The following is a 26,760-nucleotide window of genomic DNA, read 5'->3' as shown; positions in this document are numbered from 1 at the left end:
ACAGAGAAAGATGGAGACAGGAGGGTTTTACTCCACTGTTTAATCACCCTGGGATGACGTAGGCCTGCCTGCTTGCACTACCTTCACGTCCTACTGGTCGCCTAGCAGCCTGCACACCAACCACATACCAACCACCTAGCTAACTACAAGCAGGAGAGTTGGGGTTAGATGTGTGTGGCCTGGGGTGACCAGCTGTCTAGGACACTGCCTCCAGAACACGTGCTGCTGCTCACATGGGTTCCGATCCGACCCACGCTCTATCATCCTATCTTTCCTCTCACTCTCTCACTGTCCTACCTAATAAACATGAAAAACCAGAAGTGGTATATGTTTGCTCATGAAGTGTCTTCTTCCTCCTAGATGTGGCAGCAACTCTACGGATGGGGGCCACCCCTCACGCTGCGGGTCTCACACGCTCCCCCACCGTAAAGCACCGTGAGCTGCCCACCATCAGCCTGACCAAGTCCTCCAGCACCCCCAAGTCTGCCTCTGATACCACCCACCTCTCCCCCAAGTCAGCCGAGTCCCACCACAGCCCCCACCACAGCCCCCACCACAGCCCCCACCACAGCCGACGCAGGACCAGCCCCACGCCACACGAGGTGAGAGCTCCAGGACTGTTTCATATCATTCAATCACTACTCACTAAGGAGAATCACCACTCACTAGGGAGAATCACTGCTCACTAGGGAGAATCACTGCTCACTAGGGAGAATCACTGCTCACTAGAGAGAATCACTGCTCACTAGGGAGAATAACTGCTCACTAGGGAGAATCACTGCTCACTAGGGAGAATCACTGCACACTAGAGAGAATCACTAGAGAGAATCACTACTCACTAGAGAGAATCACTACTCACTAGAGATAATCACTACTCACTAGAGAGAATCACTACTCACTAGAGAGACTCACTACTCACCAGGGAGAATCACTACTCACCAGGGAGAATCACTACTCACCAGGGAGAATCACTACTCACAAGGGAGAGTCACTAGAGAGAATCACTACTCACAAGGGATAATCACTAGAGAGAATCACTACTCACTGGGAAGAATCACTACTCACTAGGGAGAATCACTACTCACTAGGGAGAATCACTACTCACCAGGGAGAATCCCTACTCACTAGGGAGACTCACTACGGAGAATCATTGCTCACTGGGGAGATTCACTAGAGATAATAACTACTCATTGGGGAGAATCACTACTCGTTGGGGAGAATCACTACTTATTAGGAAGAATCACTACTCACTGGAGAGAATCACTACTCTCTAGGGAGAATCACTACTTACTCGGGAGAATCCCTACTCACTAGGGAGAATCACTACTCACTAGGGAGAATTACAACTCACTGGGGAGAATCACTACTCTCTAGGGAGAATCACTACTCACTGGAGAGAATCACTACTCTCTAGGAAGAATCACTACTCACTCGGGAGAATCCCTACTCACTAGGGAGAATCACTACTCCATAGGGAGAATCACAACTCACTGGGGAGAATCACTACTCTCTAGGGAGAATCACTACTCACTAGGGAGAATCACTGCTCACTTGGGAGAATCACTACTCACTACGGATAATCACTATTCACTAGGGAGAATCACTACTCACTAGGGAGAATGACTCCCCACTAGAGCGAATCACTACTCACTAGAGAGAATCATTACTCACGGGGGAGAATCATTACTCACTAGGGAGAATCACTACTCACTAGGGAGAATCCCTACTCACTAGGGAGAATCACTAGAGAGATCATTACTCACGGGGGAGAATCCCTACTCACTAGGGAAAATCCATAATCACTAGGGAGAATCCCTACTCACTAGGGAGAATCCCTACTCACTCGGGAGAATCACTATTCACTACGGAGAATCACTCCTCACTAGGGAGAATCACAACTCACTGGGGAGAATCACTACTCTCTAGGGAGAATCACTACTCTCTGGGGAGAATCCCTATTCACTAGGGAGAATCACTACTCACTAGGGAGAATCACTGCTCACTAGGGAGAATCACTACTCACTACGGATAATCACTATTCACTAGGGAGAATCACTACTCACTAGGGAGAATGACTACTCACTAGAGCGAATCACTACTCACTATGGAGAATCACTAATCACTAGAGAGAATCAGTTCTCACTAGAGAGAATCATTACTCACGGGGGAGAATCATTACTCACTAGGGAGAATCACTACTCACTAGGGAGATTCACTACTCACTAGAGAGAATCACAACTCACTGGAGAGAATCACAACTCACTGGAGAGAATCACTACTCTCTAGGGAGAATCACTAGAGAGAATCATTACTCACGGGGGGAGAATCACTACTCACTGGGAGATTCACTACTCACTAGAGAAAATCACAACTCACTGGGGAGAATCACTACTCACTAGGGAGAATCACTAGGGAGAATCACTACTCACTAGAGAGAATCACTACTCTCTAGGGAGAATCACTACTCACGGGGGAGAATCACTACTCACTAGGGAGAATCACTACTCACTAGGGAGAATCATTGCTCACTAGGGAGAATCACTACTCACTGGGGAGAATCACTACTCATTGGGGAGAATCACTACTCACTGGGAATAATCACTACTCACTAGGGAGAATCACTACTCACTAGGGAGAATCACTACTCACTAGGGAGAATCACTACTCACTGGGGAGAATCACTAGAGAGAATCACTACTCACTGGGGAGTATCACAAGAGAGAATCATTACTCACTAGGGGAGAATCACTACTCACTGGGAGATTCACTTCTCACTAGAGAAAATCACAACTCACTGGGGAGAATCACTGCTCACTAGGGAGAATCACTGCTCACTAGGGAGAATCACTATTCACTAGGGAGAATCACTATTCACTAGGGAGAATAGAGGGGGGTCTGTCTTCTATCAGTGTTGGAGATAACAGAATTGGAACTTGTTAAGGGGGGTCTGTCTTCTATCAGTGTTGGAGATAACATAATTGGAACTTGTTGAGGGGGGTCTGTCTTCTATCAGTGTTGGAGATAACAGAATTGGAACTTGTTAGAGGGGGAAGATGGAGGGCAGGCCAGGGGAAGCTCGGGCGGGATGCAGGAAACCAGGTGCGGAGGCTGAGGCTGGAGCGAGGGCCGTTGGGATAGGGTAACCAGGTGCGGAGGCTGAGGCTGGAGCGAGAGGGGTTGAGACAGGGTAACCAGGTCCGGAGGCTGAGGCTGGAGCGAGAGGGGTTGAGACAGGGTAAGGTCCGGAGGCTAAGGCTGGAGCGAGAGGGGTCGAGACAGGGTAAGGTCCAGAGGCTGAGGCTGGAGCGAGAGGGGTTGTGTGAAAGTGGCAGGACTGAGTATTTGTGGAGGTCTTGATTATGGAACAGATTGCAGCTGGTGGGGATCTGCTGACTCCGGCATACCAGCACACCTGTCTCTGTCCACACAATCACACAGAGAGAGAGAGAGAGAGAGAGAGGGAGAGTGAGAGAGTACAGGGGGAGTGGCGGCAGGTCAAGGAGACACAGGATGAGCAGTAGAGGGCGTGGCAGGAGCAGATTTAACACCTTGTTGAGGTTGGGGGTCTGTCTTCTATCAGTGTTGGAGATAACAGAATAAGACCTGGTTGGGGGTCTGTCTTCTATCAGTGTTGGAGATAACAGAATAAGACCTTGTTGGGGGGTGTCTTCTATCAGTGTTGGAGATAACAGAATAAGACCTTGTTGGGGGTCTGTCTTCTGTCAGTGTTGGAGATAACAGAATAGGACCTGGTTGGGGGGTGTCTTCTATCAGTGTTGGAGATAACAGAATAGGACCTTCTTGAGGTTGGAGGTCTGTCTTCTATCAGTGTTGGAGATAACAGAATAAGACCTGGTTGGGGGGGTCTGTCTTCTATCAGTGTTGGAGATAACAGAATAAGACCTGGTTGGGGGGGTCTGTCTTCTATCAGTGTTGGAGATAACAGAATAAGACCTGGTTGGGGGGGTGTCTTCTATCAGTGTTAGAGATAACAGAATAAGACCTTGTTGAGGTTGGAGATCTGTCTTCTATCAGTGTTAGAGATAACAGAATAAGACCTTGTTGGGGGGGTGTCTTCTATCAGTGTTGGAGATAACAGAATAGGACCTTGTTGAGGTTGGAGGTCTGTCTTCTATCAGTGTTGGAGATAACAGAATAAGACCTGGTTGGGGGGGTCTGTCTTCTATCAGTGTTGGAGATAACAGAATAGGACCTTGTTGAGGTTGGAGGTCTGTCTTCTATCAGTGTTGGAGATAACAGAATAGGACCTTGTTGAGGTTGGAGGTCTGTCTTCTATCAGTGTTGGAGATAACAGAATACGACCTGGTTGGGGGGGTCTGTCTTCTATCAGTGTTAGAGATAACAGAATAAGACCTTGTTGAGGTTGGCTGGTCTCGGTCTTCTATCAGTGTTAGAGATAACAGAATAAGACCTTGTTGAGGTTGGCTGGTCTCGGTCTTCTATCAGTGTTAGAGATAACAGAATAAGACCTTGTTGAGGTTGGCTGGTCTCGGTCTTGTATCAGTGTTAGAGATAACAGAATAAGACCTTGTTGAGGTTGGCTGGTCTCGGTCTTCTATCAGTGTTAGAGATAACAGAATAAGACCTTGTTGAGGTTGGCTGGTCTCGGTCTTCTCTAATTCAGTTTCCAGCTTTGTGCATTAATTATTTTCTGTCTCTCTCACATGGCATTGTGGTGTAGGACATTGACCAAAGACAAATGCAGCACTTACAGTGGGAAAGATAATACCCTTTTGGGTTGGAGTTTTGAAGCAGCAGGCCCTCCCTCATGCAGTGTCCAGCTTTGTGTTCTAGGCAGCTAGTTTTGGGTCTGAGTCTCTCTGTCGTGTCTATCCTCCCTCTCATCCAGTCTCTCTGTAGTGAGTGTCTATCCTCCCACTCATCTAGTCTCTGTAGTGAGTGTCTATCCTCCCTCTCATCCAGTCTCTCTGTCGTGTCTATCCTCCCTCTCATCCAGTCTCTCTGTAGTGAGTGTCTATCCTCCCTCTCACCCAGTCTCTGTAGTGAGTGTCTATCCTCCCTCTCATCCAGTCTCTGTAGTGAGTGTCTATCCTCGCTCTCATCCAGTATCTCTGTAGTGAGTGTCTATGATCCCTCTCATCCAGTCTGTCGTGAGTGTCTATCCTCCCTCTCATCCAGTCTCTCTGTAGTGAGTGTCTATCCTCCCTTTCATCCACTCTCTCTGTCGTGGGTGTATATCCTTCCTCTCACCCAATCTCTGTTGTGAGTGTCTATCCTCCCTCTCATTCAGTCTCTCTGTCATGGGTATCTATCCTCCCTCTCACCCAGTCTCTGTAGTGAGTATCTATCCTCCCTCTCACTCAGTCTCTGTAGTGAGTGTCTATCCTCCCTCTCATCCAGTCTCTCTGTAGTGAGTGTCTATCCTCCCTCTCATCCAGTCTCTCTGTAGTGAGTGTCTATCCTCCCTCTCATCCAGTCTCTCTGTAGTGAGTGTCTATCCTCCCTCTCATCCAGTATCTCTGTAGTGAGTGTCTATCCTCCCTCTCATCCAGTATCTCTGTAGTGAGTGTCTATCCTCCCTCTCATCCAGTATCTCTGTAGTGAGTGTCTATCCTCTCTCTCACCCAGTCTCTGTAGTGAGTGTCAACCCTCCCTCTCATCCAGTCTCTGTAGTGAGTGTCAATCCTCGCTCTCATCCAGTCTCTGTAGTGAGTGTCTATCCTCCCTCTCATCCAGTCTCTGTAGTGAGTGTCTATCCTCCCTCTCATCCAGTCTCTCTGTAGTGAGTATCTATCCTCCCTCTCATCCAGTCTCTCTGTAGTGAGTGTCTAGCCTCCCTCTCATCTAGTCTCTCTGTAGTGGGTATATGTCCTCCCTCTCATCCAGTATCTCTGTAGTGAGTGTCTATCCTCCCTCTCATCTAGTCTGTAGTGAGTGTCTATCCTCCCTCTCATCCAGTCTCTCTGTAGTGGGTGTCTATCCTCCCTCTCATCCAGTATCTCTGTAGTGAGTGTCTATCCTCCCTCTCATCCAGTCTCTGTAGTGAGTGTCTATCCTCCCTCTCATCCAGTCTCTCTGTAGTGAGTGTCTATCCTCCCTCTCATCCAGTCTCTCTGTAGTGAGTGTCTATCCTGTGTCACGAACCGGCTCAAAGCCCGTAACAAAGGGAGACAACGTGGAGATAAGGAGTAACAAAATATATTTATTAACTAAAGCAACTAAGGAAAATATACAATGATGTGTGTAATCAGTAATCAGTAGCGTAAGTGAGTGTTTTGCATGCATGAATGTGATAATGCAGGGTGTTGAAAGGTGCCAAAGCAAACAAACAAAAAGTCAACAAGAACCACAACACAATCTACAAATGTCTGCATGGAGAGAGTCTCCTCCATGAATGGGGAAGGGGTGTATTTATCCTGGGAAACACCTGGGCCCAGGTGTTTCCCATGTAGCTGACGACCCTCTCAACTCCGCCCACCGGCATCCTAATAAGGAAGGAAACAAGAACAAAGACAAAATACGGCAGACAGAGTGGGAGGGTCGTCACATTCCCCCCCATAAAACCGGGGACCAACAAGGACCCCGGAACAACATACCAGCCCCTGCAGTCCCAAATTGGTGAGGGGTTATGTGTTTACACTTACAATTTGCCCCAGCCAACCTCCTCCCCAAACCTCAGCAACCTTCGCACAGGAAGCAACATTTAAGAGGAACGAAGAAAACAAGACCAGGAGGGAGCAGACAGGACAGAGAGAACATGACAATAGGAAGCAATGGTCAGTCCCGTAAACATTTAGGAGCAGGGTGCACGAGAGAGCGCATCAGCAATCACGTTTTCAGATCCCCTGATGTGCCGCACATCGAGATGGAATGATTGTAAAAATAAACACCATCGCATTATCCTCTGGTTTGGACACATCATGGACCTCAAAAAAGTGAGGGGGTTATGGTCAGTGTAGACCACAATAGGTACTACCCCCGACCCGACATACACTTCGAAGTGTTGTAGCGCCCAAATGAGTGCTAGTGCTTCCTTTTCAATAACCGAATAGTTCAACTGATAATCGTTAAACTTTTTGGAAAAGAAACTAACAGGCCTCTCAACCCCAGACACATCTGCTTGCAGCAAAACTGCACCTGCCCCCACATGACTAGCATCCACCTGCAAGGTAAATGACAAATCCATGCGAGGAGCAGCCAGCACCGGAGTTGAGGTAAGCAACCTCTTTGCCTCTTCAAAAGCGTGTTGACAACGAGCAGACCAAACGTAAACAGCCTTAGCTTTCAGCATATCGGTCAAGGGAGCGACCACAGTAGAGAAGTTACTACAAAAACTACGGTAATAACCAATCATGCCCAAGAAACGCATCAGTTCCTTTTTAGTAGTTGGTGATGGAAAAGCATCAATAGCCACCACTTTCGCCCGAACAGGACGCACTTCACCCTGCCCAACCACTTTTCCAAGGTATGTAACGGTTGCCTGAGCAAACTCACATTTAGCCAGATTGACTGTGAGGCGAGCCGCAGCCAGACGCTCGAACAAGGCTTGAATACGGGACAGATGTTCTTCCCAAGTATCTGCATATATCACTACATCGTCCAAATAAACAGCGCACCCGGTCAGACCGGCAACAACCCTGTTCATAAGTCGCTGAAAAGTCGCAGGTGCATTACGCAGACCGAAACTCATAACCGAATATGAGTACAGACCAAAGGGTGTAATAAAGGCAGAGATTTCACGTGCCCTAGTCGTCAGTGGCACCTGCCAATAGCCTTTTAACAGGTCAAATTTGCTCACAAACTTAGCTGCACCGACTTGATCAACACAGTCCTCCATCCTAGGAAGAGGAAATGAATCTGGCTTTGTGACACTGTTTACCTTACGGTAGTCCGTACAAAATCGGTTTGTTCCATCCGGTTTACTGACCAAGATACAGGGAGAAGCCCAACTGGAGAAAGAAGGCTCTGCTATCTTACTCTCCAGCATGTACTTGACCTCAGCATCCAGACAACGTAGTTTCTCTGAAGAAACTCTATAGAACCGCTGACGAATGGGGTCAGCATCTCCAATGTCAATATCATGTTCCATTAAGTTTGTACGTGTAGGTGTATCAGAAAACAAACCTGGAAATCTCTGAATCAGACCAACCATCTCTTTCCGCCCATCAACAGGTAGGTGAGTGAGAAGACTGTCTAAGATATCCAGTGTTTCTGAATTTTCCAATCTACCCTGCAATATACAATTGTCAGGACCAGGAACATCTTCCTCCTCATGCACAGATCTAGCATGACAAGAACCCAAGGAAACAACGGTATCAGCCAAAAGAACAGGTTTAGCGTCCTCTGCAGAATCCCACTGTTCAGTCTCAGAGGAACGTGCATAATAGGGTTTTAACAGATTTACATGGCACAGCTGGTGTGCTTTCCTTCGTTCTGGAGTGGCCACTAGATAATTTTGCTCAGTGTACTGGCGCAACACTGTATATGGACCTTGAAACTTGGCTTGAAAAGGAGAACCAACAATTGGCAACAGAGCAAGAACCTGGTCACCCGGACTAAATTGACGAGGCTCAGCTCGGCGATCAAATATGCCCTTCATCCTCTCCTGTGAAGATGATAACTTCTCTTTAGCCATTTCACCAGCGGCATACAGCCGTCTCCGGAAATCACACACATACGATAACAGGGACTGAGGAGGCTCGGGAGACTTCCAGTCATCCTGGAGAACAGATAAAAGTCCACGCACCCTATGTCCAAACACAAGGTCATTTGGACTGAAACCCGTGCTCTCCTGTGAAACCTCCCTAGCGGCTAACAGTAACCAAGGCAACCCCTCCTCCCAATCCTTATCCATCTCAGTACAATAAGCTCTCAATAAAGACTTTAGAGTTTGATGGAAACGTTCCAGTGCTCCTTGACTTTGCGCGTGATAGGCGCTAGACAAATTGTGTTTAATATGGAGCTGTTGAAGAACCTGACTAAACAGATTAGAGGTGAAATTCAATCCTTGATCACTCTGAATGACCTTAGGGATTCCAAACAATGAGAGAAACTGAGTCAAAGCTTTTAACACAGATTTAGTTGTGATAGATCGGAGAGGATAGGCAGCAGGAAACCTAGTGGTCTGACACATCACAGTGAACAGGTAACTGCTACCCTTTTTAGAACGAGGCAGGGGACCCACACAGTCAATAATCAGATACTCAAAAGGTTGGCTGAGTACAGGAATAGGAAACAATGGTACCGGTTTAATAGCTTGATTAGGCTTACCAGTTAATTGACAGGTGTGACAAGTTTTTATAAAATCAGAAACATCCCTCTTTAATCTAGGCCAAAAGAAATGTCTTAAAATGCGATTGTAGGTTTTCCTCACCCCCATATGTCCAGCAACGTCGCTGTGGGAAGTTTCCAACACCAAGTCACGAAGCTTAACTGGTACAACAACCTGACTAATTGCCTCCCCCAGAAAACAACTATCATGAGACACCCACTTTCTCATCAGGACATCCTCTTGGAGAAAATAGCCATGGGCGACATCTCCCAACTGTTCTACAGGCACAATTTGGTCACGCAACTCTTCTAACGTGGGGTCATCCCGTTGCGCATTAATTAAATCTGAGCGGGTTACAGATAACGGAATAACAGGGAAAACAGTGGCATACTTCTTTGTATTATTATCATTAGTCGGCGCAGTGACCAATTCGCCACGGCTCATAGAACGTGTCACTGCACACGCAGAGAACACCTCTGGGAAACTCTGTACACTCTCATCAGGAATCCCAACAAATGACGGCTTAGTGGAAACCACTAGAGATGGAAACACGGCAGGCCATACACGCTCACCAGCCAAGTTATTCCCAAGGATAACGTCGATACCCTCAATAGGCAACGAAGGCCGCACTCCCACAACAACTTCACCTTTCACCAGTCCACAATCCAGCATCAGTTTATGCAATGGAACTGACAGAGTGTTCAAACCTATTCCCCTAATTAGAACACTATTCCCCGAATCAGTCTTAGCAGAAAAGGGTAACACAGATTCCAACACAAATGATTCAGAGGCACCTGTGTCTCTCAGGATCTTCACTGGCACTAGGTCTTTACTTCCTAACATAGACACAAAACCTTTCGTAATAAAAGGTAAATAGTCTGGATCAATCTGGACTTTCACATTCTCCTGGGCCTGAGGAAATGAGTCATGAGTGAACTGATGTGGAAAAGGTGCAGCTAACGCGGTAGGCTTAGATTTAGCGTAAGCACCCTTTGACCTGAGAAGTGGACATTCGTTTTTCCAATGACCTGAACCTTGACAGTAGTGACACTCCTGCCCAAAGTCAGCTTTACTATGGGAGTCAGGCTCAACCTTAGTTGAATAGAACTCTGCCCGTGAACCAAAGTATCTCGGTGAGCGAAGCCCAAATCTATCCGAACGCCCCCACTCTTTCCGAATACGAGGCTCTGCAAAGACACTTTTGTGAGTCAACACATACTCGTCCGCCAAAACCGCAGCTTCAGCGACATTCTTTACTTTCTGTTCGTTAATATACGTGGCAATACGATCTGGAGTTGTGTCCTTAAATTGTTCTAACATAATCAGATCACACAGCCCTTGGAAAGTCACAACTGCAGAGGCGGAACACCAGCGATTAAACTGTAAAGATAATTGTCGCGCAAATTCAACATGAGATTGCTTATCATCCCTTTTTAATGTTCTAAATCGTTGGCGGTAAGCCTCAGGGACCAATTCATAAATCTGTAACACAGCTGTTTTAACTTTATCATAATTGGCACTGTCGTGTACACTAAGAGCTGAATATGCTTCCTGCGCTTTACCAGTCAGCACACACTGCAACATTAAAGTGCGGTCAGAATCAGGCCAACTCCTAGCGTCAGCAACACGCTCAAACAACGAAAAGAATGTCTCGGGATCCCTTTCATTAAACTGAGGCAATAACCGTAAGTTCCCAACAATATCAAATGTCTCTGGGGCACGACCAAAAGAGGAACTACCCCTAGGTAAATCTGGATCACCTTCCCAAAACAAACTCTCCCCTGAGATCTTTCCTTCCCTAACCAACTCTATACGTTCTTGTTGCAACTTGATTTTAGCACGCTCCATATCTTGTTTAAATGCCAATTCCTTTTCATACTTTACACGATCATGCTCTAGCTTCTCACGATCATGCTCTAGCTTCTCACGATTACTTTGCCGATCATGCTCTAGCTGTAACAAAAGCAGTTCTTTCTGCTGTTCAAAAAGAAGACTACTTGGACTAACCGATGGAATGGCCATTGTAACGTTATGGGGAGACGACAAACTCTCAGCAGAGGCTGGCTCAGTGGTAACTTCAAGAATACCACTCTCCATCAGATTGGCCTTCAATATCAACCTAATAGAATTCTTTAGACGTTTATCACTAATCTCAACGTTGTAGTGTTCAGCGACCTTCAACAGCTGTTCTTTAGTACCTAAATCTAACAATTTCTCAGATGGAAAGCGAATGAATTCATCTATATAAGATGCCATAGTTACAACAACAAAACACAAAAAAAAAAAAATCTCGCTCTTCCCCTCTGCTGAGCACACCAGACCATAACCCGATAATTGACAATCACCCTGAGCACCACAGAAGAGAGATGAGATACGGAGCTTCCCCAAAACCTACAATAACTCAACCCTAGTCTTCGTGCAGATTTGCAGTGGGAATTTACGCACTGTAGCCCGCTGGCAAGGAAAAACTCCCCAGCATGCTGGTAAATTCCACCAAGCCACGGATGTGCCCCCGAGACAACTGCTCAGTCCACAGACACCACACAAAAATAACAAACATTAACCATGCCCAACATATTCCAAAAATGAAACATGTCGCTAAGCCTATCAGGGGAAAAAAACTATAGCTCCAGGTAGCAAGTTCCACTACCCTACCCAAATCTCCCACTGAGGTACACAGCCGATTACTCACCTCAGACTGATGTCCCAAAAGAAAGTAGAACAAACGTTTCCAGGCTAGGCAGGGCCTGGAAACTAACCATTATGCTCTCTCCAACGCAGCACACAACCCAACCAAAGGCAACCAATACTGGGCCTATTAAACTCAAACACAATATACAAACAAACACGTACTTCCACGGTCTCCCAAACCAACAGTTCAAATATCCCGGACGAGCCCCCACTTGTCATGAACCGGCTCAAAGCCCGTAACAAAGGGAGACAACGTGGAGATAAGGAGTAACAAAAGATATTTATTAACTAAAGCAACTAAGGAAAATATACAATGATGTGTGTAATCAGTAATCAGTAGCGTAAGTGAGTGTTTTGCATGCATGAATGTGATAATGCAGGGTGTTGAAAGGTGCCAAAGCAAACAAACAAAAAGTCAACAAGAACCACAACACAATCTACAAATGTCTGCATGGAGAGAGTCTCCTCCATGAATGGGGAAGGGGTGTATTTATCCTGGGAAACACCTGGGCCCAGGTGTTTCCCATGTAGCTGACGACCCTCTCAACTCCGCCCACCGGCATCCTAATAAGGAAGGAAACAAGAACAAAGACAAAATACGGCAGACAGAGTGGGAGGGTCGTCACACCTGCCTCTCATCTAGTCTCTCTGTAGTGGGTATATGTCCTCCCTCTCATCCAGTATCTCTGTAGTGAGTGTCTATCCTCCCTCTCATCCAGTATCTCTGTAGTGAGTGTCTATCCTCCCTCTCATCCAGTATCTCTGTAGTGAGTGTCTATCCTCCCTCTCATCCAGTCTCTGTAGTGAGTGTCTATCCTCCCTCTCATCCATCCATCCATCCATCCATCCAGCCAGCCAGACACTACCAACAACAGCTGGCTCTCTAAAGCTCATATTTAGTGAGATAATCCCAGTGCTGTGGATTCTGTTTTGGATTATAAAAGGTTGTAGTAGTTGTGTGTGATTATCCTGAAAAGGTTTTTTCCCAGGCAGGGAGCTACAAATACGATGTCTGTTTTCTCATTGTTTACATGTAGTGTATCATTCATACCCTATAACTAGTCATACGACCAGACGACGAACAAACACACTCAACATTTATATCAGTGTGTTTTTATATCAGTGTGTCTATTGGAACCGAATCTGCCCTGGTCAACACGTTTTGCACTATATGGGGAAGTAGTGCACTGTAGTCTGTAGGGAATAGGGTGTTTGTATGTTTGTGTCGGCCTGCAGTATTAGCCAGAGGAAAACATAGGCGGTCATCATTAAGCTGATGCTGGGAGTATTTTGAGAGAAGGTACTGTTTAAGCAGCTTGTTAGTGGCCACTGTCCCAATCCACTGTGAATTGTGCCCAGCTGCCCCACGTTATACATAAATCTCTTTGCAGAATCTCTGATGTAGAGGGAGTAAGTCGATGACAGAAATACAATAATAATCATGCTTGTGGCCTTCTGCTATTCAGGAGGCATTGATCCAGCCAGGGGGTGGGAAGGTTATGACCTCTGATTTTTTATTTTACCTTTATTTAACTAGGCAAGTCAGTTAAGAACAAATTCTTATTTTCAATGACAGTGGGTTAACTGCCTGTTCAGGGGCAGAACGACAGATTTGTCAGCTCGGGGGTTTGAACTTGCAACCTTCCTGTTACTAGTCCAACGCTCTAACCACTAGGCTACCCTGCCGCCCCAGATCAATGTTCCAATACGAAGTATATTTATTTATTTATTTACATTTAGCAAGCGCTTTTATCCAAAGACACTTTACATTCCAGTGAGTGCTATACATTTTTTTCTACATGAATATGTAATATTATCCTGGACAAAACCCTGCGGGAATTTAAATTGGCGGTGTCAAGCTCTCACCCACCAACCAGCACAGAGTACAACATGTTGACTGTCATGTCGTCAGGTTGACACGGCCAGTGAAGTGGAGGAGCTGGACATCGATGTATCCCCAGCGCCTTACACAGCTCTCAGGGGAGCCTCCCAGCTACAGGTGTTCATTGCCAGATACAGGTAAGGACTGGCAGACAGAGCGTCGGCCAAATCAGCAGTATGACCTCACTTTGTTGTTGATTTCTCCTTGTTATTGTTTTGATGCTAGATTTAGTGGCGTTAATTAGTAGAAAGAATGTTTCTTCTTCTTCTTCCTCTTTTTCACAGAGAATCTCGGTATACAACAGTTAACAATAACAATGAGATCAGTTGTGTTTCTGATACTAATACGGCTTTATTTTTCTCCAGCTATAACCCTTACGATGGTCCCAATGATAACCCGGAGGTGGAGCTGCCTCTCACCGCTGGGGAGTACATCTATGTTTATGGCGGTATGGATGACGACGGCTTCTATGAAGGTGGGACTTCTCCAAAACCTTACGTTTTAACACTGAAAGTAAAAAAAATGTACACTGCAATGTTAACACTGATATTTAGATTTTTTTATGTTGAAATGTTAACACTGAAAGTTACAATTTAACACTGAAATGTTAACACTGAAAGTTACAATTTAACACTGAAATGTTAACACTTTCAAAGTTTTTAGTGTCTGAAACAAAACACCAAACGGAAGTCCCCTCTCTCTCTGTCCCACTTCAGGAGAGCTGATGGACGGGCGAAGAGGGCTGGTCCCCTCCAACTTTGTGGAGCGTGTCTCAGACGACGACATGATAAGCGCCCACGTTCCAGAGGGCACAGATATATCCCACAACTCCCTGCTGGACAGCAGCCTGCACAGCGCCAGTCACCAGCACCACCTCTGCCTTGGGGGCCCAGGTACCTCTGAGAGGACAGACCCTACGCCAGCAGCCTCGGTCCCGGTTTCTCTCTCCGTCCCCTCAGGGGAGCAGTTCCCCTCGGATCCATCCCTCCCAGCCCCCCTCACCAACGGCCTGGATCTGGACCTAGAGGTGGGCACTGTGCCTTACCCGCGCAAGCTCACCCTCATCAAGCAGCTGGCCAAGAGCATCATCATCAGCTGGGACGGACCGCTGGTGCCGGCGGGCTGGGGCAACGTGTGGAGCTACAATGTATACGTGGACCAGGAGCTGAAGCTCAACGTGCCCTTCGGCTCCCAGACTAAAGCTGTCCTAGAGAGACTAGACGTCACCCTCAAGGCCTACCGGGTGTCTGTGCAGAGCCTGACGGAGCGCGGCAACTCGGACCAGCTCCGTTGCTCATTACTGGTGGGCAGGGACGTGTGTGTGGCGCCCACCCAGCTCAGAGTCGACCGGGTCACCGCCACCTCGGCCAGCCTGGCCTGGCTGCCGAGCAACAGTAACTATGTGCATGTTGTGTCCTTGAATGAGGAGGAGATGGAACTGGTGAAGGCTGGCAGCTACTCACTGTGCCTCGGTAACCTCACGCCCAGCCTTCAGTACACAGTCAAGGTGGAGGCTCAGCCGCACCAAACCCCCTGGGAGATTCCCCAGGAGAGACGGGAACACAAGACCGCCACCACCACCTTCACCACGTTGGCCGCAGGTACGTGTTGCGAGACAGGGGAGAGAGTTGCTGAAGATCAGAGATACTCAAGTCCAAGTAAGGAGGGCTGAGGAACTGCTGGTTTTATGTTTCTACACGAAAGCTAGTTTGAGTCATGTCAGTGATTTGCCAGAGATTCCACTCAACTGGTGTCCTCGGTCTTTAAAACAGTCCCTGATTAGAGAAGAGGAATGTATTCAGGGGGCTGTTTATGAGCTGAGATTTGCTCGTGGTCTGATGTTTAATCCCTCGTCTCCCAGGCCCCCCAGACGCTCCTCTAGGCGTGCAGCTGGAGCAGGGGCCGTCCCCGGGAATCGCCCTCATCAGCTGGCTGCCTGTCACCATCGATGCTGCTGGGACCTCCAACGGGGTCCGCGTCACCGGATACACAATCTACGCTGACAAGAGAAAGGCGAGAACTGTAGTATTGTGTTTCTTCACTGGACACAGAGCAGCGTGTTTTAGGTTTTGGATGTAAAAGACGACGAAATTATGATGGGAGGGAAATAGTTCTGAAATTAGTTTGAATTGAGTGTGTCTGTCAGGCCAGTGTTTTAGGAGAGGTTCTGGGCTCTAAAGGCCCATTGAGTGTGTCTGTCAGGCCAGTGTTTTAAGAGAGGTTCTGTATTGCTCTCTTTCTCAAGACAGTGGTGTGTGTTTGTGTTCCACAGTATTTGTCGGTGATTCAGCTTCGACTGTAGTGATGTCTTGTCCCACGCTGCTGACCTGTCTATTGTTTGTGTCAGAGGTGTGAGGATAGTGTGTGTCTGTACTGTTGAACCCTCTCTCCTCTCCTGCAATACCCTAGGTGTTGGAGGTGTCATCCCCAACAGCGGGCAGTGCCCTGATGGGCCCGTCTCAGATCCAGTCCCTGATGGCAGCCCACGAGCTCACTGTGCGCACCATGTCTGCCCATGGGGAGTCCATCGACTCTGTGCCAGTCAACGTGCCCGCCAAGTTGTCCAACATCATGACCGGCCAGGCTTCGGCCGCCTCCTGTTCCTCGTCAACCCCCATTCGTCAGTCAACCCCTGTCCACCAGTCGCCACCCTACCAGTCACCCCCCATTCACCAGTCAACCCCTATCTACCAGTCACCCCCCATTCGTCAGTCAACCCCTATCTACCAGTCGCCACCCTACCAGTCACCCCCAGTGCATCAGTCAACTCCTGTTCACCAGTCGCCCCCCTACCAGTCACCCCCAGTGCATCAGTCAACTCCTGTCCACCAGTCTCCCCCCTACCAGTCACCCCCAGTGCATCAGTCAACTCCTGTCCACCAGTCGCCCCCCTACCAGTCACCCCCAGTGCATCAGTCAACTCCTGTCCACCAGTCGCCCCCCTACCAGTCACCCCCAGTGCATCAGTCAACTCCTGTCCACCAGTCGCCCTCCTACCAGTCACCCCCAGTGCATCAGTCAACTCCTGTCCGCCAGTCGCCCCCCTACCTGTCTTCGTCACCACCCGTCCAGCCCCAATCCCCATCTTACGGGAACTCAGCTGCCAAAGTGTCCACGCTGCCCTACGCCACTGCCTCGCCGCCACTAGACGTCGCCCACGCCATGGGCCCTAACGGGGCCCTCCACACAGAGGCCTGCTCCCCACACCCTGCCTCGTACGCGGAGGTCTGGGCTAACCCCTTAGCAAAATCTCCTGTCCCCCCTTGGGCTGCCTTGGCAGTGCTTGAGGCTGTGTCATCTCCAGTAGCACTAAACTATCAGGCCAAGTCACCATCAGTACCGTCAGCCTATCAGGCCATGCTACCATCAGCTTCTCACATCACCACAACGGTATGTACAACACTGCTTAAACACCTGCTCTAGAACTCGTATTAAGAACTCTCATCTAGAACTGTCATATAGAACTCTAAAACTCACCTGCTCTAGAAGTGTCATCTAGAACTCCCCTGATCTAGAACTCTCATATCGAACTCACCTGCTCTAGAACATTCATCTAGAACTCTAGAACTAACCTCTCTAACTAATGCTCATCTAGAACTCTAGGTCTCACCTGCTCTAGAACTCTCATCTAAAACCCTAAAACTCACCTGCTCTAAAATTCTCTAACTCACCTGCTCTAGAACTCTCATCTAGAACTCTAAAATTCACCTGCTCTAGAAGTGTCATCTAGAACTCACCTGCTCTAGAACACTCATCTAGAACTCTAGGTCTTACCTGCTCTAGAATGCTCATCTAGAACTCTAAAACTTACATGCTCCATAACTCTTATTTAGAACTCTAGAACTCACCTACTCTATAACTCTCATCTAGAACTCTAGAACTTACTTGCTCTAGAACATTAATCTAGAACTGACTTGCTCGAGAACACTCATCTAGAACTTACCTGCTCTAGAATGTTCATCTAGAACTCTAGAACTCACCTACTCTAGAACACTCATCTAGAACCTCTAGAACTCACCTGTCGTTATCTAGTCTACATTACTGTAACTATGTTGACTAAGCGTATGTAATACTGTATATCCTTGTCCTCCAACCAGAGCCCACATCTAGGCCCAGCAGCGGCCACGGAGCAGAGAAGAGCAGACACAGATCGCCCCAGAGTTCCCCGTCCTGTCATGTCCATCACAGACTTTCTCCCTGTGGAGGACGACTCCCGTGTCAACCTTTCAACCCCTGAGCCCTACCCCACCCCGCCCAAGGCCCTTGTGCCACCCGCTGGGGACCTCACCAACCCCCTGGACACACAGCCTCTTCGGCCCCCCAGAGCCCCCTCTCCCCTGGAGTCAGAACCAGACTACTCCATGGAGAGGCCGACCACACGCTTGGTGTCCATGGAGGAGTTCCTCAGTCAGGACCAGGACACAGGCTTCAACAGGCAGCAGGTTGGTTAGTTAATTAGTTAATTAGGTAGGTAGGTAGGTAGGTAGGTAGGTAGGTAGGTAGGTAGGTAGGTAGGTAGGTAGGTAGGTAGGTACTGTAGGTAGGTAGCTAGGTAGCTAGGTAGGTATTGTAAGGTAGGTAGGTAGGTACTGTAGGTAGGTAGGTAGGTAGCTAGGTAGGTATTGTAAGGTAGGTAGGTAGGTATTGTAAGGTAGGTAGGTAGGTAGGTAGCTAGGTAGGTAGCTAGGTAGGTAGCTAGGTAGGTAGGTAGGTACTGTAGGTAGGTAGGTAGGTAGCTAGGTAGGTATTGTAAGGTAGGTAGGTAGGTATTGTAAGGTAGGTAGGTAGGTATTGTAAGGTAGGTAGGTAGGTACGGTAGGTAGGTAGGTATGTAGCTAGGTAGGTATTGTAAGGTAGGTAGGTAGGTAGGTAGGTAGGTAGGTAGGTAATGTAGGTAGGTAGGTAGGTAGGTATTGTAAGGTAGGTAGGTAAGGTAGCTAGGTAGGTATTGTAAGGTAGGTAGGTAAGGTAGGTACAGTGCATTTGGAAAGTATTCAGGCCACTTGACAGTTTTTCCTCATTAATCTACACACAATACCCCATAAAGAAAAAGCAAAAAGAGTTCAATCTCGGTTTCATCAGACCAGAAAATCGTGTTTCTCGTGGTCTGAGAGTCTTTATGTGCCTTTTGGAAAACTCCAAGCTGGCTGTCATGTGCCTTTTACTGAGGAGTGGCTTCCATCTGGCCACTCTAACATAAAGGCCTGATTGGTGGAGTGCTGCAGAGATGGTTGTCCTTCTGGAAGGTTATCCCATCTCCACAGAAGAACTCTGGAGCTCTCTCAGAATGACCATCAGGTTCTTGGTCACCTCCCTGACCAAGGCCCTTCTCCCCTGATTGCTCAGTTTGGCCGGGCGGCCAGCTCTAGGAAGAGTCTTGGTGGTTCCAAACTTTTTCCATTTAAGAATGATGGAGATCACTGTGTTCTTGGGGACCTTGAATGCTGCAGACATTTTCTGGTAAACTTCCACAGATCTGTTCCTCGACACAATCCTGTCTCGGAGCTCTACGGACAATTCCTTCAACCTCATGGCTTGGTTTTTGCTCTGACATGCACTGTCAACTGTGGGACCTTATATAGACAGGTGTGTGCCTTTCCAAATCATGTCCAATCAATTGAATTTACCACAGGTGGACTCCAATCATAGTTGTAGAAACATCTCAAGGATGATTGATCAATGGAAACAAGATGCACCTGAGATCAATTTCGAGTGTCATAGCAAAGGGTCTGAATAAGGTATTTCTGTTTTTAATTTGAACAAATTTGCTGAAATTCTAAAAACTGTTTTTGCTTTTTCATTATGAGGTATTGTGTGTAGATTTTATTTGATTGAATCCATTTTTAGAATAAGGCTGTAACATAAATGTGGAAAAAGTCAAAGGGTCTGAATACTTTCCAAATGCACAGTAGTTAGTTCATTAATTAATTAGTTAGTTAGTACTGGCTTCTTTGAATATGTTTCATTACTCCATTGTTGATGTGGTCCCCAAAATATTTTGCATATCAGCAATCAAGTTTTCAAGATAAATCATTTTCAAAATGCAGAAATACAGTCGGTATTATGTTTTACATCATATGATACAAAATGCATAATACCTGGCTGTATTTCTGTATATTGAAAGTTATATACTGTATCTTGAAAACTTGATTGCTGACATGCAAAACATTTAGAGTATTACATCAACAATGAATATAACAAATTACCAAATACCTTTAAATGTCATGGGCAGTTTCCTGGGAAGATACTACAGTGCCTTGCGAAAGTATTCGGCCCCCTTGAACTTTGCGAACTTTTGCCACATTTCAGGCTTCAAACATAAAGATATAAAACTGCATTTTTTTGTGAAGAATCAACAACAAGTGGGACACAATCATGAAGTGGAACGACATTTATTGGATATTTCCAACTTTTTTAACAAATCAAAAACTGAAAAATTGGGCGTGCAAAATTATTCAGCCCCCTTAAGTTAATACTTTGTAGCGCCACCTTTTGCTGCGATTACAGCTGTAAGTTGCTTGGGGTATGTCTCTATCAGTTTTGCACATCGAGAGACTGACATTTTTTCCCATTCCTCCTTGCAAAACAGCTCGAGCTCAGTGAGGTTGGATGGAGAGCATTTGTGAACAGCAGTTTTCAGTTCTTTCCACAGATCCTCGATTGGATTCAGGTCTGGACTTTGACTTGGCTATTCTAACACCTGGATATGTTTATTTTTGAACCATTCCATTGTAGATTTTGCTTTATGTTTTGGATCATTGTCTTGTTGGAAGACAAATCTCCGTCCCAGTCTCAGGTCTTTTGCAGACTCCATCAGGTTTTCTTCCAGAATGGTCCTGTATTTGGCTCCATCCATCTTCCCATCAATTTTAACCATCTTCCCTGTCCCTGCTGAAGAAAAGCAGGCCCAAACCATGATGCTGCCACCACCATGTTTGACAGTGGGTATGGTGTGTTCAGGGTGATGAGCTGTGTTGCTTTTACGCCAAACATAACGTTTTGCATTGTTGCCAAAAAGTTAAATGTTGGTTTCATCTGACCAGAGCACCTTCTTCCACATGTTTGGTGTGTCTCCCAGGTGGCTTGTGGCAAACTTTAAACAACACTTTTTATGGATATCTTTAAGAAATGGCTTTCTTCTTGCCACTCTGCCATAAAGGCCAGATTTGTGCAATATACGACTGATTGTTGTCCTATGGACAGAGTCTCCCACCTCAGCTGTAGATCTCTGCAGTTCATCCAGAGTGATCATGGGCCTCTTGGCTGCATCTCTGATCAGTCTTCTCCTTGTATGAGCTGAAAGTTTAGAGGGACGGCCAGGTCTTGGTAGATTTGCAGTGGTCTGATACTCCTTCCATTTCAATATTATCGCTTGCACAGTGCTCCTTGGGATGTTTAAAGCTTGGGAAATCTTTTTGTATCCAAATCCGGCTTTAAACTTCTTCACAACAGTATCTCGGAACTGCCTGGTGTGTTCCTTGTTCTTCATGATGCTCTCTGCGCTTTTAACGGACCTCTGAGACTATCACAGTGCAGGTGCATTTATACGGAGACTTGATTACACACAGGTGGATTGTATTTATCATCATTAGTCATTTAGGTCAACATTGGATCATTCAGAGATCCTCACTGAACTTCTGGAGAGAGTTTGCTGCACTGAAAGTAAAGGGGCTGAATAATTTTGCACGCCCAATTTTTCAGTTTTGGATTTGTTAAAAAAGTTTGAAATATCCAATAAATGTCGTTCCACTTCATGATTGTGTCCCACTTGTTGTTGATTCTTCACAAGAAAATACAGTTTTATATCTTTATGTTTGAAGCCTGAAATGTGGCAAAAGGTTGCAAAGTTCAAGGGGGCCGAATACTTTTGCAAGGCACTGTACCTCATAGTAGAATTTAGCGCAAATGTACCTAATAAATTAATGTTTCACTTTTATTGGCAACTACAGTTAATAGCACTAAAATAATATTGACTCTAAATGTAGATTTGTGTATTGGCTAATACATCATTGCTTAATCCATATGCCTGTCCCGTTGCGTATGTTTTATATGAGTTAGGCAAGCAACATCATTGGTTATTCCACGCCGACCTGTAAGTGTGTTGTGCTGTGTGGTTCTGTCCTGTGGTTCAGCGGTATACTGCCGGTCTGTAAGTGTGTTGTGCTGTGTGGTTCTGTCCTGTGGTTCAGCGGTATACTGCCGGTCTGTAAGTGTGTTGTGCTGTGTGGTTCTGTCCTGTGGTTCAGCGGTATACTGCCGGTCTGTAAGTGTGTTGTGCTGTGTGGTTCTGTCCTGTGGTTCAGCGGTATACTGCCGGTCTGTAAGTGTGTTGTGCTGTGTGGTTCTGTCCTGTGGTTCAGCGGTATACTGCCGGTCTGTAAGTGTGTTGTGCTGTGTGGTTCTGTCCTGTGGTTCAGCGGTATACTGCCGGTCTGTAAGTGTGTTGTGCTGTGTGGTTCTGTCCTGTGGTTCAGCGGTATACTGCCGGTCTGTAAGTGTGTTGTGCTGTGTGGTTCTGTCCTGTGGTTCAGCGGTATACTGCCGGTCTGTAAGTGTGTTGTGCTGTGTGGTTCTGTCCTGTGGTTCAGCGGTATACTGCCGGTCTGTAAGTGTGTTGTGCTGTGTGGTTCTGTCCTGTGGTTCAGCGGTATACTGCTGGTCTGTAAGTGTGTTGTGCTGTGTGGTTCTGTCCTGTGGTTCAGCGGTATACTGCCGGTCTGTAAGTGTGTTGTGCTGTGTGGTTCTGTCCTGTGGTTCAGCGGTATACCGCCGGTCTGGTGGAGCCAGAGAGCAGTAGGGGATCTGACCTGTCTGATATCCTGGAGGAAGAGGAGGATGACCTCTACTCTGACCCCCCTGGATCCGCCCTGGCCCGGGGGTACACCACCGGAGCCAACAGGGTAAACAGTCACCACACACACACCGTCACACACACACACACACACACACACACCATCACACACACACACACCATCACACACACACACACCATAACACACACACCATCACACACACACACACCATCACACACACACACACACCATAACACACACACCATCACACACACACACACCATCACACACACACACACACCATAACACACACACACCATAACACACACACCCCATAACACACACACCATAACACACACACCACACACACCATAACACACCACACACACCACACACACACCACACACACCATAACACACACACACACCATAACACACACACACCATAACACACACACCCCATAACACACACACCACACACACCATAACACACCACACACATCACACACACCATAACACACACACACCATAACACACACACCATAACACACACACACCATAACACACAAACCACACACACCATAACACACACACCACACACACCATTATACACACACACCATAACACACACACCATAACACACACACACCATAACATACACACACACCATAACACACACACACACACCATAACACACACACACACCATAACACACACACACCATAACACACACACACCATAACACACACACACACACCATAACACACACACACACACCATAACACACACACACACACCATAACACACAAACCACACACACCATAACACACACACCACACACACCATTATACACACACCACACACACCATAACACACACACACCATAACACACACACACCATGACACACACACACACCATAACACACACACCATAACACACACACCCCATAACACACACACCACACACACCATAACACACCACACACATCACACACACCATAACACCACACACACCATAACACACACACACACCATAAAACACACACACCATAACACACACACATCATAACACACACACACCATAACACACACACACACACACACCATAACACACACACACCATAACACACACACACACCATAACACACACACACCATAACACACACACACACCATAACACACACACACACCATAACACACACACACACCATAACACACACACACCATAACACACACACACCATAACACACACACACCATAACACACACACACCATAACACACACACACCATAACACACACACACCATAACACACACACACACCATAACACACACACACACCATAACACACACACCCCATAACACACACACACCATAAGACACACACACCATAACACAGACACACACCATAACACACACACACACCATAACACACACACACACCATAACACACACACCATAACACACACACACCATAACACACACACACCATAACACACACACACCATAACACACACACACACCATAACACACACACACCATAACACACACACACACCATAACACACACACACCATAACACACACACACAATAACACACACACACCATAACACACACACACCATAACACACACACACACCATAACACACACACACCATAACACACACACACAATAACACACACACACCATAACACACACACACCATAACACAGACACCTGATCAGGCTGTGGAGGACAGCCTCTGTTTTGTTTGTTTTTTGTTTTGTTTTTTCTCTTTCACTCTTGAATTCACTCACCGTTTTGATTCATTTTCTTTTCACCCTGTCCTGTCCTGTCCACCACTCCACCCTCACTCTTCACTGTTCCTCCTGTCACCCTGTCCACCACTCCACCCTCACTCTTCACTGTTCCTCCTGTCACCCTGTCCACCACTCCACCCTCACTCTTCACTGTTCCTCCTGTCACCCTGTCCTGTCCACCACTCCACCCTCACTCTTCACTGTTCCTCCTGTCACCCTGTCCTGCCCACCACTCCACCCTTCACTCTTCACTGTTCCTCCTGTCACCCTGTCCACCACTCCACCCTCACTCTTCACTGTTCCTCCTGTCACCCTGTCCACCACTCCACCCTCACTCTTCACTGTTCCTCCTGTCACCCTGTCCTGTCCACCACTCCACCCTCACTCTTCACTGTTCCTCCTGTCACCCTGTCCACCACTCCACCCTCACTCTTCACTGTTCCTCCTGTCACCCTGTCCTGTCCACCACTCCACCCTTCACTCTTCACTGTTCCTCCTGTCACCCTGTCCTGTCCACCACTCCACCCTTCACTCTTCACTGTTCCTCCTGTCACCCTGTCCTGCCCACCACTCCACCCTTCACTCTTCACTGTTCCTCCTGTCACCCTGTCCACCACTCCACCCTCACTCTTCACTGTTCCTCCTGTCACCCTGTCCACCACTCCACCCTCACTCTTCACTGTTCCTCCTGTCACCCTGTCCACCACTCCACCCTCACTCTTCACTGTTCCTCCTGTCACCCTGTCCTGCCCACCACTCCACCCTCACTCTTCACTGTTCCTCCTGTCACCCTGTCCACCACTCCACCCTCACTCTTCACTGTTCCTCCTGTCACCCTGTCCTGCCCACCACTCCACCCTCACTCTTCACTGTTCCTCCTGTCACCCTGTCCTGTCCACCACTCCACCCTCACTCTTCACTGTTCCTTTCTGACCTCCTACCTCATCCAACCTTCGTACCTTCAACCTGTTACACCTCCTCCTCGATGACCCTTGACCCATGACCCCTGTAGCCAGACCAGTGGGAGGTGCCGGACAGTGACGAGGAGATTGTGGAGAAGATCCTGAAGCTTCCTCCTCAGGCCCAGACTCAGGCCTACCACTACCATCAGGGTCATCATCACCACAACGAGCACTTGTTCAGCATCCCAGAGGTGACCGATGAAGAGGATAACAGTGTCGACGAGGACTATAGTCACCGTCGCCACCGCAGGCAGTCCCAAGCCGGGCCCAGCCACCATCCGGAGGATCCCCACTACCACAGCCCCAGACACCAACCCCAGCCCCACCACCACCACCACCACAGCAGCAGACCCGAAGCCAAAGAGCCTTCACCCAGACACAGTGGTGGTGCTGTTTTTCGGGCCCAGAACAGGGTCCACTACACAGACACAGTAGACAGCATCAGCCACCCTGAGGAGGGGCTGCTGGACACCGGGGGCAGTAGAGATGTTTGGGTGCCCCGGGCCACCCAGAAGGCCCACCACGGTGGGGGAGGGAGTAAGGCGGGAACGATGGCCTTGGTAGGCGGACTGGGGGACCGGCTCAGACGAGAAGCCTTGCTACGTAGTCAGATGGCGGTCGCTGCGTTTACGACCCAGGCCACTGGACACACACCTGGTCCGGGCTCCCACCCGGTCAGCAAGACCGTCCGGAAGGTCAATTCCCCGGTGGGCTCGGTAACAGAAATCGACCTTGAGTACGGGACAGACGAGGAGGAGCCGTTGACCTACGACCCCGGGGAACGAGGGGAGGTGGTGGTAGACCAGATGAGCTCTGAGTGGTGGGTGGAGGGGGTACAGCCTGAACCCCGGCCTCTGCTCCGGGGAAAGCCTGCCCTCCAGGCCATCGCAGCTACTGCAGCAGAATGGGTGTGTTGTCACTCGTTGTATCCTGTGGCTGTATTCCCTCTGGATTCCCTGTCTTCGACCGGCGCCTGTGTCGTTGTCAGGTCAACTGTAACTGATGTTCTAGCCACCTAGCGTCTGTCTGACTGACTGTCTGCACTATCCGTTTCTCCAGACTCATTCAACCTGCACAACCACCTGGTTCTTATCCTATACAACTCGTGTCGCTAACCCTGCACTATTGTACAATCATCTGCTGTCTGTCTTTCTCTCTGACTGACTGTCTCGCTCTGTGTGTGTGTATTTGTTTGTGTGTTTGTGTGTGTGTTTGTTTGTGTGTGTGTTTGTTTGTTTGTGTGTGTGTTGACCAGGAGTCTGGCAGAAACCTGTCGATGGAGGCTGGTGCTGGGTGGAGCGGACAGCCTGGACTATCTCCTAAACTGACCAGGTCAGAGGTCATACATCAGCTCAAAGGTCAGAATCAAATTCCTCCTCTTC

At 47.7% G+C, this 26,760-nt stretch overlaps 1 protein-coding gene across 3 annotated transcripts in view; it reads left to right on the top strand.

Annotated features, from left to right (window-relative positions):
* Positions 1–26,760, top strand: part of LOC110533297 (peripheral-type benzodiazepine receptor-associated protein 1) — a 227,660-nt gene that overhangs the window by 158,815 nt on the left and 42,085 nt on the right. For all 3 annotated transcript variants that reach the window (XM_036989598.1, XM_036989597.1, XM_036989599.1), the window contains exons 14-22: positions 361–602; positions 13,857–13,963; positions 14,192–14,301; positions 14,543–15,427; positions 15,688–15,839; positions 16,236–17,216; positions 17,924–18,268; positions 22,586–22,726; positions 26,634–26,736. In XM_036989598.1, the coding sequence (XP_036845493.1) occupies positions 361–602; positions 13,857–13,963; positions 14,192–14,301; positions 14,543–15,427; positions 15,688–15,839; positions 16,236–17,216; positions 17,924–18,268; positions 22,586–22,726; positions 26,634–26,736 (3,066 nt within the window). The remainder of the gene's footprint in view (positions 1–360; positions 603–13,856; positions 13,964–14,191; positions 14,302–14,542; positions 15,428–15,687; positions 15,840–16,235; positions 17,217–17,923; positions 18,269–22,585; positions 22,727–26,633; positions 26,737–26,760) is intronic.

This window comes from Oncorhynchus mykiss, chromosome 10 (genome assembly GCF_013265735.2).
Source record: "Oncorhynchus mykiss isolate Arlee chromosome 10, USDA_OmykA_1.1, whole genome shotgun sequence".
Taxonomy (NCBI): Eukaryota; Metazoa; Chordata; class Actinopteri; order Salmoniformes; family Salmonidae; genus Oncorhynchus; species Oncorhynchus mykiss.
The sequence above is the reverse complement of the archived record's forward strand: the minus strand, read 5'-3'. Positions and strand labels throughout refer to the sequence as shown.